Raw genomic sequence first — 16,415 nt, 5'->3', positions numbered from 1 at the left:
ACACCTAGGCAGAGTATGCCCTAGCTTGGTGCAAGGCAGAGGCCCTATACTCAGGAGTGTTTGGCCTGCAGGGTGTGTGGTTGGCCGGACTGCTCTTTGTTGCCAGCCTTTCCTCTGACCTCATGAGTTGAAGGGAAGTGTCTTATTTGGTTGGTGTTCCCTATGGGGATGCACCAAGTCTTCCATTTCCATCAAGAGCTTTTCTTCCTGTTTTGTTGTTGTTTTCAAAGCTCACTTGACTACCACCAGTGGGGCCAGAGCCTCTGTAGAGTGGGTGCTGGGAGGCTGTATAGTATATGTCTGGGCCCTGAGGTGCTTTGGGCATTGGAGCCAGCAGTAGTGTTGATAAGCAAGGTGCTGGCCTGAGTTGTCCTAGTCATTCCCAAAAGCAGACTTTCAATGTCTGTCTCTGTTGTTAATATGTAGATGTTTTATGACCTTAGACCTCTTTAAAATGCTGATTTCCTCTTTTAAAAAACAAGAATGAAATTCTTAATTACAGCTGCCCATTTTCCATTGTGAAATTTCAGTTCATCAGAGTAAGATCCTGAAACCCAAAAATTTCTTCACTTGGTGCTGCTTTTAAGCTTAAACAGTGCTTCTCAGGTACAAGCAGTCCTAGTGTTTGGGATTAGATTATAAGTCAAAAGACGAGAGGGCAGGAAGTTTTGAATATATCATTCTGCAGAACGGAGCCACAGAACCGAAAAGCAAAAAGTAGCTGGAGCATTGACATGCCAACAGACAGTAGCTTCAGATGCACCACCACTAACCCTCAGGGTTCTATCTCACTGGCCTGGGATACAAAGCCTCATTCAGTGAACAATTTGGGGCTTGAGACTCCTTCTGCCCCCTTTTCCAATTCTAGGCTCAATCAAGTAGAACTTCTCCCAACTCTCAAAGTCCTGAGACCAGCAGGCCTCAGCCAGAGGAGGGAGGGGTTTAATGTCTACAAACTCACCTCAAATTGAAAATGGAGCACAGCAATCTTTCTTACATTAGTGTGATACTTAAGAATCCTGGCAGAACTGTATGGAATGTACTGAGGAGCAAACCAGACGCTGTCATGGCTTCACTTGTTTGTTGAGATGGCGTCTACTCTGCTTCCTGGGCTGACCAGGAACTCACTATGTAGCCTAGGCTGGCTTTGAACTCATGGTAGCCTTTCCACCTCCTCCTCCCGAATGCCAGGGTTACAGATGTGAGGCATTGTGCCTGGCCACTGCTGCCTTTCTACAAAAGCCTTTCACTCTAAGAGCCACTGAAGGAAATGTCATCCTTGGCTGAGTTTTTCCCCATTGTCTGCCGTTTATCTAGAAATGCTATGCCTGTTGTGGCAGCATCTCCAGCTGCAGTCTCTCCCTACCGCTGGCTCATCACCTACTGATCCTGGCCTAGCTTGTGTTTCGGGGAAGGATGGACTCTGGATCCCTGATTCCTGAGTGTCCCAGGGGTTCTTGAAGGTGGTAGGTAGCCTATCATAAAGTCCACACTAACTAAGTCATAGGCTGATGAATAACAGAGAACAAATGATAAAATTATTACTGTCAGCAGCTAAGTGGCATTTCATTTCTCCCACCTCAGTCTTATAAAAAGCATGTATTTCACACCGTCAGATGAAAAGACACGAGAGTGAGTGATGACCACCCCTCTAATTGTGATCTCAGATGCTTCTTAGCATTCCTGAGTGAGAACTGTCAGCCTCTCCAGCTCAGAGGTAACTGCTGGTCAACTCTGTGGACAGGGACAGTAGATGAGCACAAATAGAAATCTGCGGAAGTCTAACAGGGCCCGTCTTGCCCCCTAGCCCCTTTTGTGTCCTGCTGAGACAGTGCACTCTTAGTGTTATGTTCCAGGATGTAAATTGCTAGTTCTGTCTCGTATTCTCTATTTTTGTGACATAAGTAATGGCTCTGTATTCTCCTGCAAGGATATGAATTCTCCTGAGCATATGTGTCGGAAGTAGGTCAGGTGTTAGCTGCTGATACCTTGTGTCCTCAGCCACAGCACCAGTTGCAGCAGTAGATGGTTGTTGGCGTAAACAGCTCTGATTCTGGTGAGCAGAGGTTTACTACTCGGGCATCAGTCAGTTTTCAGACATCTTACATGGGCTGAATTCCTGCTGAAATGCTTCCGTGTAAGCTGGCATCCAAGAGCTTTACATTACCAACATAATTGTAAGGTGGTCCTTCGTATGATTGTAAATTGGGTTTGTGCTTCATCAATAAGCTTTTTGACAAGAAGCGTCCATCACAGTGGCTCTCTCATTTGCCACAGCAGAATAGAAAATGAAGTGTCCCAATAATTGCATTATAGTTTCCTTCTTGTGGACAAGAAAGCAATGTGGTATAATTAGGTTTGATTGGAGTGCACGTTTCCGGTAAGATCTGAAATTAATGATGTTGCTATAGTGACACATCTGCGGCCAGCAGCGCGTGAAACATAAAGTAATTCACTCGACAAGAGTCGACATCTGTTAGCTGCAAGGATGCAGAGCATATTGACACTGACCAGGAATGCTAGACGCTATGTGATAAATGAACAAATGATGCTGAAACAGGAGGACGGATAATTTGTACTTAATCTGCTGGGAGAACTTTAATCTTCTCACTGGTTGCATTTGACAATGCCATTGTTTAAAGAACAATGCTGCAGTGAACTCATAAATTTTAAAACTTAACTCACGGTGCAGCCTATTAAAGCAATACATTAATTCCTTTGCCAGGAAGTTTTTGTCTTCATGTAGAACAAAACCATTGCTTGAAACAACAGGATTTTTTTTTGGACTTATATTTTAATTATAGCCTCCATTACACGAAATGTCATGTTCAGGTTTGAATACTGTGAGGTTCATAGGACAGTACCATCAGGAGAGAAATGCTGTTTTCATAGTTTTTAAAAGCAGCAAAAAGAATGGATGTATGTGCTAGTTAGTGTAGGAAGATCTTGAAACTAAGACGTAGAGGGAATTTTTAATGTCCTTTAAGCCAGAAGGCCACTGAGGTCTCTCCATACTGGTGGTAACTGCAATAGTCATTTGCAACAAACATGCTGTCGTACTAGGGCAGCCATTCACTAAAGTCTATACTTGGGTGTGAGTGCTATAATTAACATTTTGGGTGTTTAGACTGATTGAGATATTCAACACAGACAGTGGCTGAGCAGACATTGGGAAAGGCCTGATTGACAAGGGAAGTAGACTGCTTCTACATGAATAGGATGTGTGTGTCTGTGTGTGTTTGATTGATTTGTATATGTGTGTGCGTGGATGTGTGTGAATGTTCATACCTGTATGTGTGGTGGTCAGAGGACATGTGTGGATGTTTTTCAGGTGCTCCCCACCATGTTTTTAAGATAGGGCCTCTCACTTACCTGAAGCTCCCAGGTGAGCTAGCCTGACTGACTGTTGAACTCCAGGCGTCTCTGTGTCTCCACCTCCCCAGCACTGGGATTACAGGTACATGTGGACTACTATGCCAAACTTGCTTTGTTTTGTTTTTTACACAGGATCTTACTATGTCACCCTGGCTGGTCTGAAACTGTGTAGATCTAGCTAGCTTCAAACTCAAAGATCTACCTGCCTCTGCCTCCTGAGTGCTGGGATTAAAGGTGTGCACCACCACCATGCCTCACCAACTTTAAAAAAAAAAAAATGTAGGTTCTAGAGATTGAACTCTGGTCTTCATGCTTGCAAGCCACATATTTTATCAACTGAACTATTTCTCCAGTTTTGTTAGTTTTTTAAAGACAATTCTCTACATAGCCTAGACTGGCCTTGAACTGCTAATCATGCCTCACCCTCCTGCGTGCTGGGATTATTATGTATGTGCTATGATGCCCTACTCAATAATGTGTTTTAATGACCATTGCGTGTGGTTTGGCCATCACCAGGGAGATTTTGTTTTCATTCACTTATTGTTTAGCTGTGATGAGTGATCTCTAGTAGCCATTGCTCACAGAAAGTTCTGTGGACCTGGGATGAGCTGGTCCCTGTGTATTGTAGGTGGCTTCTTCTGTTAGTCTATTAAAAGTCACCTGTCTGTGTATTAAGGCTTGGTAGAATCTCAGTTTACTGTCAACTTGCAGCCTAGTGGCTCTAATCAGAGGTTCCCATCTGCTCCCCTGCATGGACTGCATCTGTTGCCACCCTGAGAATGATGCCTGCAGGACGTTTTTCTTAGAAAGCAATTTCCTTTTTGCCTGCCTTGCTCACTGCAGTCCAGAAAGCCGCTGCTTTATAAAAGACTACTGTGTTGTTTTCTATTAGAAATCACAAGAAAACCTGTTATCACAGGAACTGCATGTCATCAATAGCTCAATGTCATTCTCGTTGATGTGGTGGCTCCCTCACCACCTGATTTCATAGCCAGCACCTCTTTTTTAATAGTTTCCAGTTTGGAACCTGTCAGTTTCTGTCATATTAAGATGACAAAGTATCTAGAAATCACAAAGTGATTGAGCCATGAGAAGCACCAAGATGAGACAGAGGAAGAACTCCATGATGCCGGGCTCGCCTGGGACTGACGTAAGGGATTCTGAATGACTGCAGGAGGCAGTGCAACACTGAAAATTTTTTAAGAAAATTCTGAAGATCCCTCTCGCTTTGTGAGTGTTTTGTGCATTCACCTAAGGAGCGTCTGTCTATACACAACAGTGAGATTCTAGGATCCTGCCAGGTAGGATGTGCTTAACCAGAAGGCTGAAATATCAGAGACACTTCATTCTTCTTATCTGGTGGGCAATACTATTCAGTGGTTTGAATAGATCCGTTTTGAACTGTCCCAAACTGCTTATTACAGCCCAGACATTTTAAATATACAGTTATTACATTATAGTTTGAGTCAAATGAAAAACTCAGACTATCTCTCTCTCTTCCACAGCACTGGTATAGCTATTATATAGTGCTTACCACAGTCCAGGTTTAGAAACTTCTCCCAGAGCAACCCTGTATGCACTGAATCACTCCTCACTCAGTATCTTCTCTGCTTATAGTCCAAAGAAACCCTGGCCCGACTTTCTTTCCCTGTGGATTTGCCTGGTGGGCACATATGGATGATATAAAACATCTGGGCCCTTTGTGTTGGGCTTCATTTAGTAGAATATTTTCAAGATTAATCCCTAGTGTAGAATATAGTGAGTTCTTCATTATTTCTTATGATAAAGACTATTCTAGTGTGTATGTGTGTGTGTTTCATTCTGTTTATCTACCTATGAATGAACGAATGAATGAATGGGCATTGGGGTTGTTTCTCCCTTTTTGCTTATTGGAGATAATTCTGCTATGAATGAGTGGACATTTAGCCAGAGCAAAGTAGACATGAAAAAGAAGTAGCGTCCATATTATAAAGGAGAGTAAAACTGTCTGCTTATGTATGGTGAAGTCTTGTATATAGAAATCATCATGGATCTCTACAAACCTAATAGCCAAAGTATCGACAACAAAAGCACTCTGAACAATGAATTGTACTTTTATATACTAGCAATAAACTATCCCAAGGTTGAATTAGAAGGCAATTTCATTTAGAATAGCATCAAAAATTAAAACATTTCATAGTATAAATATGCCTACTCAGGAGGCTCCGGCAGGATAATTACAAGTGAGACTAGCTGGGCTGCATAGCAGAAGGAAAGAAATCTAAATACAGAGCTTTATAATATCTTTTCTGGGAGGAGGAAATATTATAGTTATCTTCATAATTATTATCCTAAGAGGAGGAGATAATAGTTGTAACCTGGGTTTCTGTTACCTTTTACATCATGTCTCTTAAATGTACTGTGCAACAATATATTTAATATTTTAGTGTTCTCTGTAGCCCCCCCCCATCGTCTTTGTGCATGTGTGATATTACTCTTGAGATTTCCCCAAAGATGCTAAGATGCAAGATACAGTAGCTAGCATTGTTGAACTTGGGAAACTTAGAGTGGAAATACTATATCACAGGCTAAAAACGGATGATTAAATAGGCACATTCAAACCCTAAATTCACTGTCTAGAAATAGTTTGAATGGATTGATTATAATGATATGTCTTTGTGTTGGGAAAGCATCTGATACCACTGTGGACCTGTTGTGTTTGAAATGCTAGATTTTTCTTTGCCAGTAACCTGGGGAAAAAAGTACCCCATCAAATGAATGATACATGATGCAAATACTTGTGTCATATATGCCTTCTCCCATGCATCTTTAGTCCCTAGGTTTTTCTTTTGTTTTATCAGGTTTTTATTTGTTTGTTTTCAGTTTTATTATTGTTTGTTTTTTTGAAATGGGGTCTTACTACACATCCCTGGCTGACTTGGAACCTTGTAAACCAGACTGCCCTGGTACTCAAAGAGGTCCACCTGCCTCTGCAGCTTAGGCGCTAGGTTTAAAGGTTTGGGCCACGTCCCATCTTGGTAGTTTTAATTAAACTTTTTTCTTCATTCTTTTTATCAGCAGCAATTTTCATTCCAAGTTACGAGCTGGACTTTGGGGGTGACATTGAGATAATACAGAGTCAAGCTGGGAGGACAATCATGTGATGCAGAGCTTCATAGCCTGCCCAGAGCCAGAGCTTTGATCCCCAGCGCTTAGGGGACCAGATCCCTAGCTGGGAACAGTGGCACACAACTATAATGCCAGCATTCCAAAGGCTAAAACAGAGTCAAGAGTTGGAGACTAGCCTGGTTTATGTTTCTAGACCTTTCTCTCTTGGCCTCCTTGAGCCCTGTCCCTTGGGTCTGCCTTCCAGGAGCGTCAGTTCTAAGTCTGCTTCCATGCAGTCCCTGAGGGCACTCCTCTCCATGTCTGCTGCTGATCTCTTGGAGCACTCACCCTCTCAGAGTGTTCCCTGCCTTGCCTTCCCTTCCTTGCATTTGAGGCCTCTAGAAGTAAGGCTTTTTCCGATGCTTGTCTCCAGCTGTGGGATTTTGAGCAAAGGAACCCACACTGCCATACTTTATGTTTCTGACATGTCATGAATCACCCTACACACTTTTAAAGACTGGGTGTGAAGTAGCTGACAGCAAACAGCACAGGCGTGTGAACTCTAGTTGTTTACTACACCAACCCTATGTTTGCCACATAGGCAATTCCCCAGTTATTTGAAGTTTGTGGAGATGTGAGAGTTGGGGGCTGTGGAAGGTAACAACCAGGTGTGTCAAACGGTGTTAAAAAAAAAAAAGGGTAGCTCTAGATGGCATAATGAAGAATTCTATTGTCTAACCTGAGCAGTTTATATTTAGAAGGGTGAACCATATCAAATTACTGGTTACTTTTAATCAAGAGATTTCTGTTTTATAAATATAGCACAGGTGGGAAGTGTGTTAGAAAATATTAGACATGAATTTAAGAATACCTTCAAGAGGTTCACAAAGAGAGCAGAGGAGGAAGAACTGGGAGCAGGGTGATATCAGGGTGCAGTTGGTAGCACCTCTTACATGTCTGGTACTTTATACATCCAGTGTGCCACCCAGATGCCTGTGATATCCCCGCGCCACCTTTGGTGGCATGTCACTGTAAGGAGGCAGTGGTGAGGGTCTTGCTTGTCAGTCAGGGCTCTTGCAGATGAACACAGTGTCTCTACAGGACATTTAACAAAGATCTGAAATAAAAGCAAGAGTTAATTATGGTTTACAGCAATTTATGAAGGAAATACAGTGTGCACCTGCATTAAGCTTTTGGGCTCTGAGGGAGAGAAGAGGTTAGGATGACTTATCCTGGGTAATGACAAGACTGTACACGAGCAGCAGCACAGCTGGACACAGGAGACTTGCTGGGTGTAGGAGATGCCTGACCACAACCCACTAAGCTTCCCCAGGAAAGCTTCTCGGCCAGGAGTCATGGCAGCGCAGAGCATAGCAGAGGTGCACTGTTATTACTTTAGAGTCTATAGTACTTGCATGAGATTGTCTGAAGACAAAGAATTGGGGAGGCGGGCATGATGTTCCACCCTGACTGGAGTTTTGGCAGTTGTTGGCTTCTGGGAGAGGCCATTCTTCTCTATGATATATCAGCCACATTCCCATGGAAGTCCACATATCTAAGAATATTTGGCCAGTTTAATTTGGCCTTGATGCCTGCAGAGATAGGAGTGAAGGGATGTGGGGGTGTGAGAGGGCAGGAAAGGTGACGCAGAGTTGAGGGAGAAGGGACATGGAGATGGCACTGTGAAGAGTTGGAGAAGGGAGAATGGCTATGATGAAAATGTATAAAATTCTCAATAAAATTATTTTAAATTTTTTATAAACAGCTTCTCATTATTAGTCTAACCTATATCAGTGTTTGTTGTAATATTATTTTAACTTTACATATAGAGTTGTTCATAATAAAATACTGACCTCCTTGGCCCATTCTAAGTTATCATCAAGGAGAAAAGTCTATAAAAAATTGCTATTTACATCAAGTCATCTAAAACAACATTTTTGCATATAATTCGTTTAGAATATTGTCAACTTTGGGAACACATACTTCGGGAACTTTCTGTTTACCAGTTAGTGTTTTATTTTATTACCTTTGACTTCGTAGTGCTGGAATCCTGTCTATCTTTGTTATATACCATATACAGAGCTCCCCTTTTACCTGAGGCTGGGCTGTTGTTATGATATTTAATGTAACATGTATTTTAAGCTAATTCCACTTTGAGACTGCCATAAACTACATCTTACATAATGATTTCATTTCCGGTTCTCTGAAGCTGGAGCCATCTACTCCAGATGTATAGTGCACACAGTGAGTGCACAAGGCTACAGCCAGTGTTGCTCTTGAGGAATTTGTAAAGTTATAATAAATGTGTCTAAGAGGGTTTGTCAAAATGTACAGATCTGCTCTTTGGTAAAGAAGATCCTGTATTATTCTGGAAAGTTCCAAGTCAATAACCCATTTTGCTCTGAACGTAAATTGAGACTAGTCATTGATAGGTCCTGTCAATATCATGTATGCCAAAGAAAATAAAAGGCATAGAGATATTTTATAACCATATGAAAAGCCACCGCTTTGGCCGTCACACCGCTCACTGTCAGTTGCTAACCTTGCTGTATGTGCTTTGAGTCCACTGCGGAAGCCCCAGTGCAGACGAGACTCAAGTTCCTTGCATGGCAGCTCCCATTTCTCAACTAAAAGGGCATTTAAGCATTCCTTTGTTGTTTTACTTCTGTGAAATCAGGTGAACTAATCATGTGCATGTACTGCAGTGTGTTTGCATTACATGAGATATATGGGTTAACTATTTGCAGTCCTGGGTATAGTCATTTTAATGCGTCTGCTCTGCTTTGAGGAGACAGTGTTAAATAATGGCTTTCTTAGAAACTCAGTGAGGGAAATTGTCTCCCGTCTCACAACCCTTTCTTCTCATTGTAAGGGACATAAATATGTGTTAAGGGTTAAACATCTGTAGCATATACCTCTCTACCAGTAATGATTGCTTTCAAAGGTCAGTCTTTAAGTCTACTAAGCCATGCTAATTTGGAGCTAGGTCATGTTGTTCTCCAGCTCAGTACTGTGACTGAGTCATTGGTGACTTAGCTTCCTATGTATGCCTTATTCAGAACAGCAGAAGTTGCCATTATGCCAGTTAACAGATCTTAATTTCAAAGGCAGAGATTCAACTTCTCATTTTTCTAGAGGACCTTTCATTGTTAATGTGACATGCTTGGGAAAAACTCCTAAGGCTCCCGGTCAGAATGAGCATTCTGCTGGGACTTTGCATCTCTGACAGGTGTCCCAGGGACAGTCAGCAATGCGCCCAGCAGCCCTCCTGGCCAGAGCTCCTCGCAGAGCAGCAGGCCTTCCCTAATCGCCTGTCTTCACTGCTGCTGCTCTCCCCATCACAGGGACTCTCACTCAGAACGAGATGGTATTCAAGCGACTCCATCTGGGCACTGTCTCCTATGGAACAGACACTATGGACGAAATCCAAAGCCACATCCTCAGTTCCTACTTGCAGGTATGTGGATGACCTTCTGATGCCGTCTTCTTTCAGTGCACCCACACTGGGAAGCAATATTGAGCCTGTTTTATGCTACTTTTAGTCCTTGTTATTACCATACTATCAATTGTAGTATCTTAGACAAGAAATTATAACTAGCATTTGTATATCAGCAGAATTATGGGAAATATAATGAGCCCAAATCATTTATTATATTATTTTCTTAGTGAATTTTTCTTTTACAGGGGTTGGTTTTTCAAGACAGAGTGTCTCTGTGTAATAGCCCTAACTGTCCTGGAACTCTTTCTTTAGACTAGGCTAGCTTTGAACTCACAGAGATCTGCCTGTCTCTGCCCCCCAAGTGTTGGGATTAAAGGTGTGTGCCACCACCACCTGGCTAGTGAATTATTTCTAAAAATAAACTCTTTAGTAAATAGTATTTTAAGGGGAAATTAATAGGATACTGGTATTACTGTGTCTCCTAGTAATACCTTTGTTTTTCTTCATAATAAAACTTTCTTAGGTTTTAAAAAAATAAATTCTGATTTCATCTTTTCCAGTAACTAAGGTAGATAACTCAGCATCATGCACCATCATGCCTGAAACTGAACTCTAGCGGCATGTGGATTTGCTGTATCAGCAGGCATTCTCTCTCTGTGTCCTGTTATTTTGTGCAAGCAATTATCATATGACATTTTTAAAAAGATAATACTACTTGCCAAGAGCTGAGTACATGGATGGGAGCTGTCTGTCATCTGCAGAGGCTTGCAGACAGGTGTGCCGTACAGGGTCCTCCTTTACCCGGCCCTTCCGGTTATCCATGTTGTCTGTCCTCTGCAGAGGCTTGCAGACAGGTGTGCCGTACGGGGTCCTCCCTTACCCCGCCCTTCCGGTTATCCATGCTCCTGACTCTAGTCATAGCAGGACATTCTGTGTAGAGAATGTTCAGTTCAAATAGAGGACTTAACCCAGGCTTCAAGGAGTGTTTGTGACACAATGATTTTTACTCTTTCTTTTTTTAATTAACATAATTTCTTTATTGAATTTTTGGGAATTTCACATCATGTACCCCAATTCTGCCCACCTTCCAGTCCTTTGTATCCTCCTCCACCCCTATAGCATGTCCTGAAAGAAAATTTTTAAAAATAAAAACAAACAAAAATGAAAACAAAAAAAATCTGTCCTAATTCAGGAACACTGGCTTGGCAGTTCCAGGAAACCTGTCAAAAATATCAGGCAGGATAATTTAGATAATTGATGCTAGGAGCTTCTCTTCTTGGGCTGCTGCTCTGCCTGCTGCGTGCTTTCCTTTGAACATAATGATGCCCGTGTTTCACACTCGGCTCAGACTGTGGCTCACTGGGTAATGTGTTAGTTCTTGGAGCACCACACACCTGTGGCGTCAGCTAAAAATCCAGCCGGGTGTTTTATAGTAATGTGCTTCAAATGTGATTTCAAAGACTAAATTGGACTGTCTCTCCTTAGAATTCAGTTGTCGATGATGCATTCAAAATTAGAAAACCTTGTTCTGTAATTACCACCAGCCCAACATCTACTGTGTTCTTGAGATGTTGCTAAATAGCAAAAAAAATCTTACTTGTACAATATCCATTTATTTTATATGATATATCTGCACAGATGCCAATGAGCATCTCACATGTGCAGATGTGATTTGTGTAGATATAATTTATATATGCTCTATGCTTGAAAGCATTTTTAAATCAATATTTTATTTTTATAATTTTAATGAAAAGTTTAGTCTTGAAAATTTTCTAAAATACAACTTTTGAAATCAGTTCTTTGTTTTAATTATATCATTTCTTTTTTCTCCCCTCCAAGCCCTTTTGCATACCGCTCCCTGCTCTCAAATTCATAGCCTCTTCCTTAATTGTTGTTACATAAATATTTGTATATGTATCTCTGTTTGTTTTGTGTGTATGTGTGTGTGTTCTTAAATACACAAATACAGTCTGCTCAACCTCTATGATGCTATTTGTGTCTATATGTTTTCAGAGGTTAACCATCTTTCAGTAGATAACTTCTTGGTATGCTCTTCCCTTAGGGAAGGCCATTTCTCCTGCTCTCAGCATTCCTTAGTTGCCTGTAGTTCTTTGTGTAGGGCTGAGGCCTCCTGATTTACTCATCCACCCTGTCATGTCTGTTATTGTTGTCCTTCAGCTGATGTGTCGGTAGTCATGTTTGATGTAGCTTCTGGCATTCCTATTGGATAGTGTCTTGCAGCAGATTCCATGACGTCACTAGCCCTGGTAGTTAGCTAAGTTTTCAGTACCAGGCATGATTTCCCTTTTTTGAGAAGGTCTTAAGTCCAAATAGAGAGTTGTTGGTTACATGAAGGTATACATGCCCCTAATTGTACCCTGAGAGTTATCTTGCTATGCTGGTCATTGTTGTGATTCATTGACATCAAAGTTGGATAAGATTATTGGTTGCTTCCTCCATTGGTGCCTTCCCATACCATGAAAGCTAGCCCTCCAAGAGAGAACTTTCAAATATTCCAACCCAGGGGCTTCTAGGCCCTGTGTCTGAAATGCATAGCATCTTTAGCAATAGGGACTTTACCTTCTAGAGCAGGGGCTACCAATTGAGATAGTAATGGTGATGTTTAGAAGTCTCTTGGGTGACCCTGGCTAACAACTCAAAAGTACCATCTCACGCTAGGTCTTGGGTTTTCTGTTAGTTGGCCTTTGGCTCTTGGAAGAAAACGTTGTCAGCCAGGATAAAGTTTTCTTTTGTACAGTATGTATTGTATACCCTAACTTATATGTACTGTAACAAAAATCCATCACTGGGTGCTAACACCTGAGACTCCTATCCAGACCTAATGGGAGTTAGGCAGATACACAGTGCTCAAGTGGACAGTTGTTTCACATGAACAACAGGCAGTCTGACACACCCCATTACTATGTCTAATCCTTGTTAGCTACAAACTAGACCACCAAAGTTCAGAGACCAGTGAACAGTGGGTTTACTTACGACATTCGAGGAAGTCTTAAGAGTTCTGGCTGCTTTGGTTTGACACTGTTTTATGTGCATGTGTGAGCTTACCATTCTGCCTTGATCTTTATCTTGCTGTTTTAAGGAGGAAAGTGTCAGTTGATGGATCTTAGGAGTGGGAAAGTGCCGGGTTTTAAGTATCATAGCAAATGCTCTGGTGTGTTTGACAACCTTGAAAGAGCCAAGCATTTTGCATTGCTGAGACAAAAGTTATTTCTTTCCTAGGTACAGTGTTAAGAGAAAGAATCAAATTGCTGTTCTTATCTCAAACAGCTTGCTTCACATCAGAAAATATGCCAGTAATTTCTGGTCCACATGTAGACCACTTCATTTTGTCTGCCCTCATTACATGACACCCTGTTTTAAAGGTACACTCCCAAGCAAGTGGGCACAACCCAAGTTCCGCTCCACTGAGAAGAAGCCAGTCTTCAACTCCTAAAGTTAAGAAAAGTGTCAGCAGCCGGATCCATGAAGCAGTGAAAGCCATCGCCCTTTGTCACAACGTCACTCCTGTGTACGAGGCTCGAGCTGGAGTCACTGGAGAGACTGAGTTTGCTGAAGCAGACCAAGACTTCAGTGATGAGAACCGCACCTACCAGGCATCCAGTCCTGACGAGGTCAGTTGCTTCCTTGGAGCATCTTGTTTGGGGAGGATGTTCTTCACAGGGCAAACCTGTGTGATCTGTTACCTGGACACTGCAGGCTTGAAGGTTGCTTCTCTGGAGCAAGGACACAGGACTGTCCTTAGCTGAAGGAATGCATACCTCTGGACATAATTTAGACCTTTCAAAGCTCACCTTTGACCCTAACATGTCAATACCTAAGAGTTGGTCCTTTGTATCCTTGATAGCCACAGACTAGACCTCTAACATTCAGACTGTTTCAGGATTTGCTAGATTTGCTTATGATCTGAAGATTCTTAAAGATTCTGGCCCTTTAGCTTTTATACCACTACATTTAATGGTTTTTACTTGAAATAACATGAGAAAACTCAGCTGGCTTTATATAGTTCCCAAAATAAACTCATTACCGTTACTGTACTTCATAGTCCAGTTTTTCCTCATGTTGCAATGAGTCACTGGGTTTGTATATTAAATTTCCAGTCATTCTGTAGAATTCTTTAAAAAGATTTGTAGTATAAATAATTGAGAGACCTACAGAAATGATTTTTAAAAATACTTTAAGTGTGTTAACTTAGTCATTTCTAACCTTACTCCATCAAGATTTGGAAAAATCTATTATTAAAATTTCTACTTCTGCAGTCATTCTGAGTGTGTATGTAGTCTGTCCTCTTGGAGTACTTCAATCAATTATATAAAATAATCAAAGCAACTGTGGAGACAGTGCTAACAAATTAGGTCTTTCAAATATCATACAAAATTGAATCTTATTAAGTATAAAATCAGTATGTTTAGGAAAGCTGCTAAATTCTGGTTCTGGAAATAATAGAAAAGTAGGCATAGAATTCCAGTGTTACTGATGAACAGAAAACAGACCATGAGGAGTAGGGAGTGGGTCAAGAAACATTCGAACAAGCATAGAGAGAGGGTAAGAAAGCGTGGTTCTCTTGCTGTACACTTTTCCCAGAGTCCAGAGCCTGCCCTGGCAGGTTACTAAGTGTGAGCACATGAAGTAGCCCAAGAAGTGGGCTGGGGTTGTCAGAGCATGCACTGTGCAGTCAGGCGCACTGTACCTGCAGCCAGTAGATAGATGCCTTGTACGTGAGGAAGGGAGCCTTGTAAGTCATTGCTAGAACCACGGTGTAGCCTTCTTCAGGATGCAGAAAGTAGTGGAGAGATGCATGCCTAGCGGGAAGAACTCTGTTGTCTGCAGATGCATGAGGCCCCACCAGGCTTGAGGGAACCTTTTCTTCCCAGCTGCTCTAGACTTCCCAGCAGAAGTCTCTTGGTATATTATGTATGTTTGTCAAAGCAGAATATCTATACTTCTTGATCACTAGAAAAACCTAGTACTATGTTTCTTCCTCTTCCTAAAAGTTACCTGTGGTGGTATTCTAACAGTCCAGGTGCAGTGATGAACAGTTGTGCTTTATGTGGATACTAGAACCACTTTCCTGATGAAGAGCAGGTTTCCTTTTGTGTTAGTGATGTTCTTGACCCCATCATGCACCAGGTAGACTTTGCAGGACTTTAAATTTTTCTTTGAGAGAACTTTGATGAGTATTGAACTGCACGTTCTCACTGGGTCTCCTGTACGCTGTCAGCTTTGCACTCTGAAAGTCCAGAGCACTGCACTCTAGTAGAGAATCCCCAGTCCCGTAACCCTTCCCTTTGATTTCCCTTCAAGATTGAAGACTACTTGGCCAGGCTGGGTGTCAGGAAGTGCTGCCTTGTCCATCCTTCTTCCAGCCACTTTGAAAGGCACTCACTCTTTTCAGAGACTGAAGGCAATGATGAGGAACCATAAAAGGAAACCCCTAGTGCACAAGCACATTTGTGTCATTTCAAAACAAATGTAACTAGTGGCTATTTTCTTAAACAAGTTTATCTTAAAGTTTTGGATATTAACATTACTTCTGTTCAGTGAAAATACTATATTATTGTAGCCAGAATAAAGCAGTTCAGACATGTCATTTAACACATAAGAACTTAAAAGTAATGCAAGAACAGGACAAAATGAAAGCATTTATTTAGATGTGGAAAGCTGAAGACATTTGGTTGTTCACCCACCCTGCCAGCATCACCACCTGGAATACTATTAATCAGCTTCTTGTCTTTCTCACAAGCTACTTGTTCTCCATGTAGTAGTAGCACTGGATGGTCTCTCTGCCTCATCTAGGACCCTACCTGCTTTCTTTTTCCTTCATTGTGACTAGTTGGCTTACTGCAGTGTTGATGCTACTCTGTCCTGGTACATGCCATACTCTGGGACCTTGCATTGCTAGAAACCTGCCTGCTCAGCCCAGATGCCTGCAGCTTCATCTCAGAGATAAGCTCTGTTTGCCCTATCCAGAATCTTCTCCCTGACTCATGAGCATCTAGTTACAGTGGACATGACTGCATTGTACATTACCCATGGATTGAAGCACCAATACTTTCACTGTCGTCTAGGTCTTTTTCTATTCCTCTGAGGATTTTCAGTAGTCTTACTGCTGTTGTAATTCACCTGAGGTCATATATCTCTAAAGGCTGAACAAAGCTGAGTTCAGGCAGTTGTAGTTCTGCACCACCCGCTCTATTTGGCTGGTCATCAGTTGCTGTGCCCTAGGACAATTCTGAGCTTGTTACTATCTCTGCATAGCTCTCCTCTCTCCCCACTCAGGCAAAGAATGTTCTAGTTTGAATGTAACATGTTTCCCATATGTACTTGTGTCTGTAGCTGGTGGAGGTAGTTTGATATATCTGAAGAGGAAGGGAGACCTTGGGGGTCTCTTCTCCCTGTCCCTTTTCAGTCTTCCATGAGGTGAAGAAGCTCTCTGGGACATAGTGCCACTGTCATTTTTCTGCCCAACCTCATGAGACCAAGCAGCCCATGGGCT

General features: G+C 41.9%; 1 protein-coding gene across 2 annotated transcripts in view; it reads left to right on the top strand.

Moving 5' to 3' along the window:
* The window catches only part of Atp9b (ATPase phospholipid transporting 9B (putative)), a 204,261-nt gene that overhangs the window by 145,937 nt on the left and 41,909 nt on the right, over positions 1-16,415 (top strand). For both annotated transcript variants that reach the window (XM_005356314.3, XM_005356312.3), the window contains exons 14-15: positions 9,807-9,919; positions 13,285-13,533. In XM_005356314.3, the coding sequence (XP_005356371.1) occupies positions 9,807-9,919; positions 13,285-13,533 (362 nt within the window). The remainder of the gene's footprint in view (positions 1-9,806; positions 9,920-13,284; positions 13,534-16,415) is intronic.

Source organism: Microtus ochrogaster, chromosome 18 (assembly GCF_000317375.1).
Source record: "Microtus ochrogaster isolate Prairie Vole_2 chromosome 18, MicOch1.0, whole genome shotgun sequence".
In the NCBI taxonomy this organism is placed as follows: Eukaryota; Metazoa; Chordata; class Mammalia; order Rodentia; family Cricetidae; genus Microtus; species Microtus ochrogaster.
Note: the sequence above shows the minus strand (reverse complement) of the source record. Positions and strands in the feature narration are given on the sequence as shown.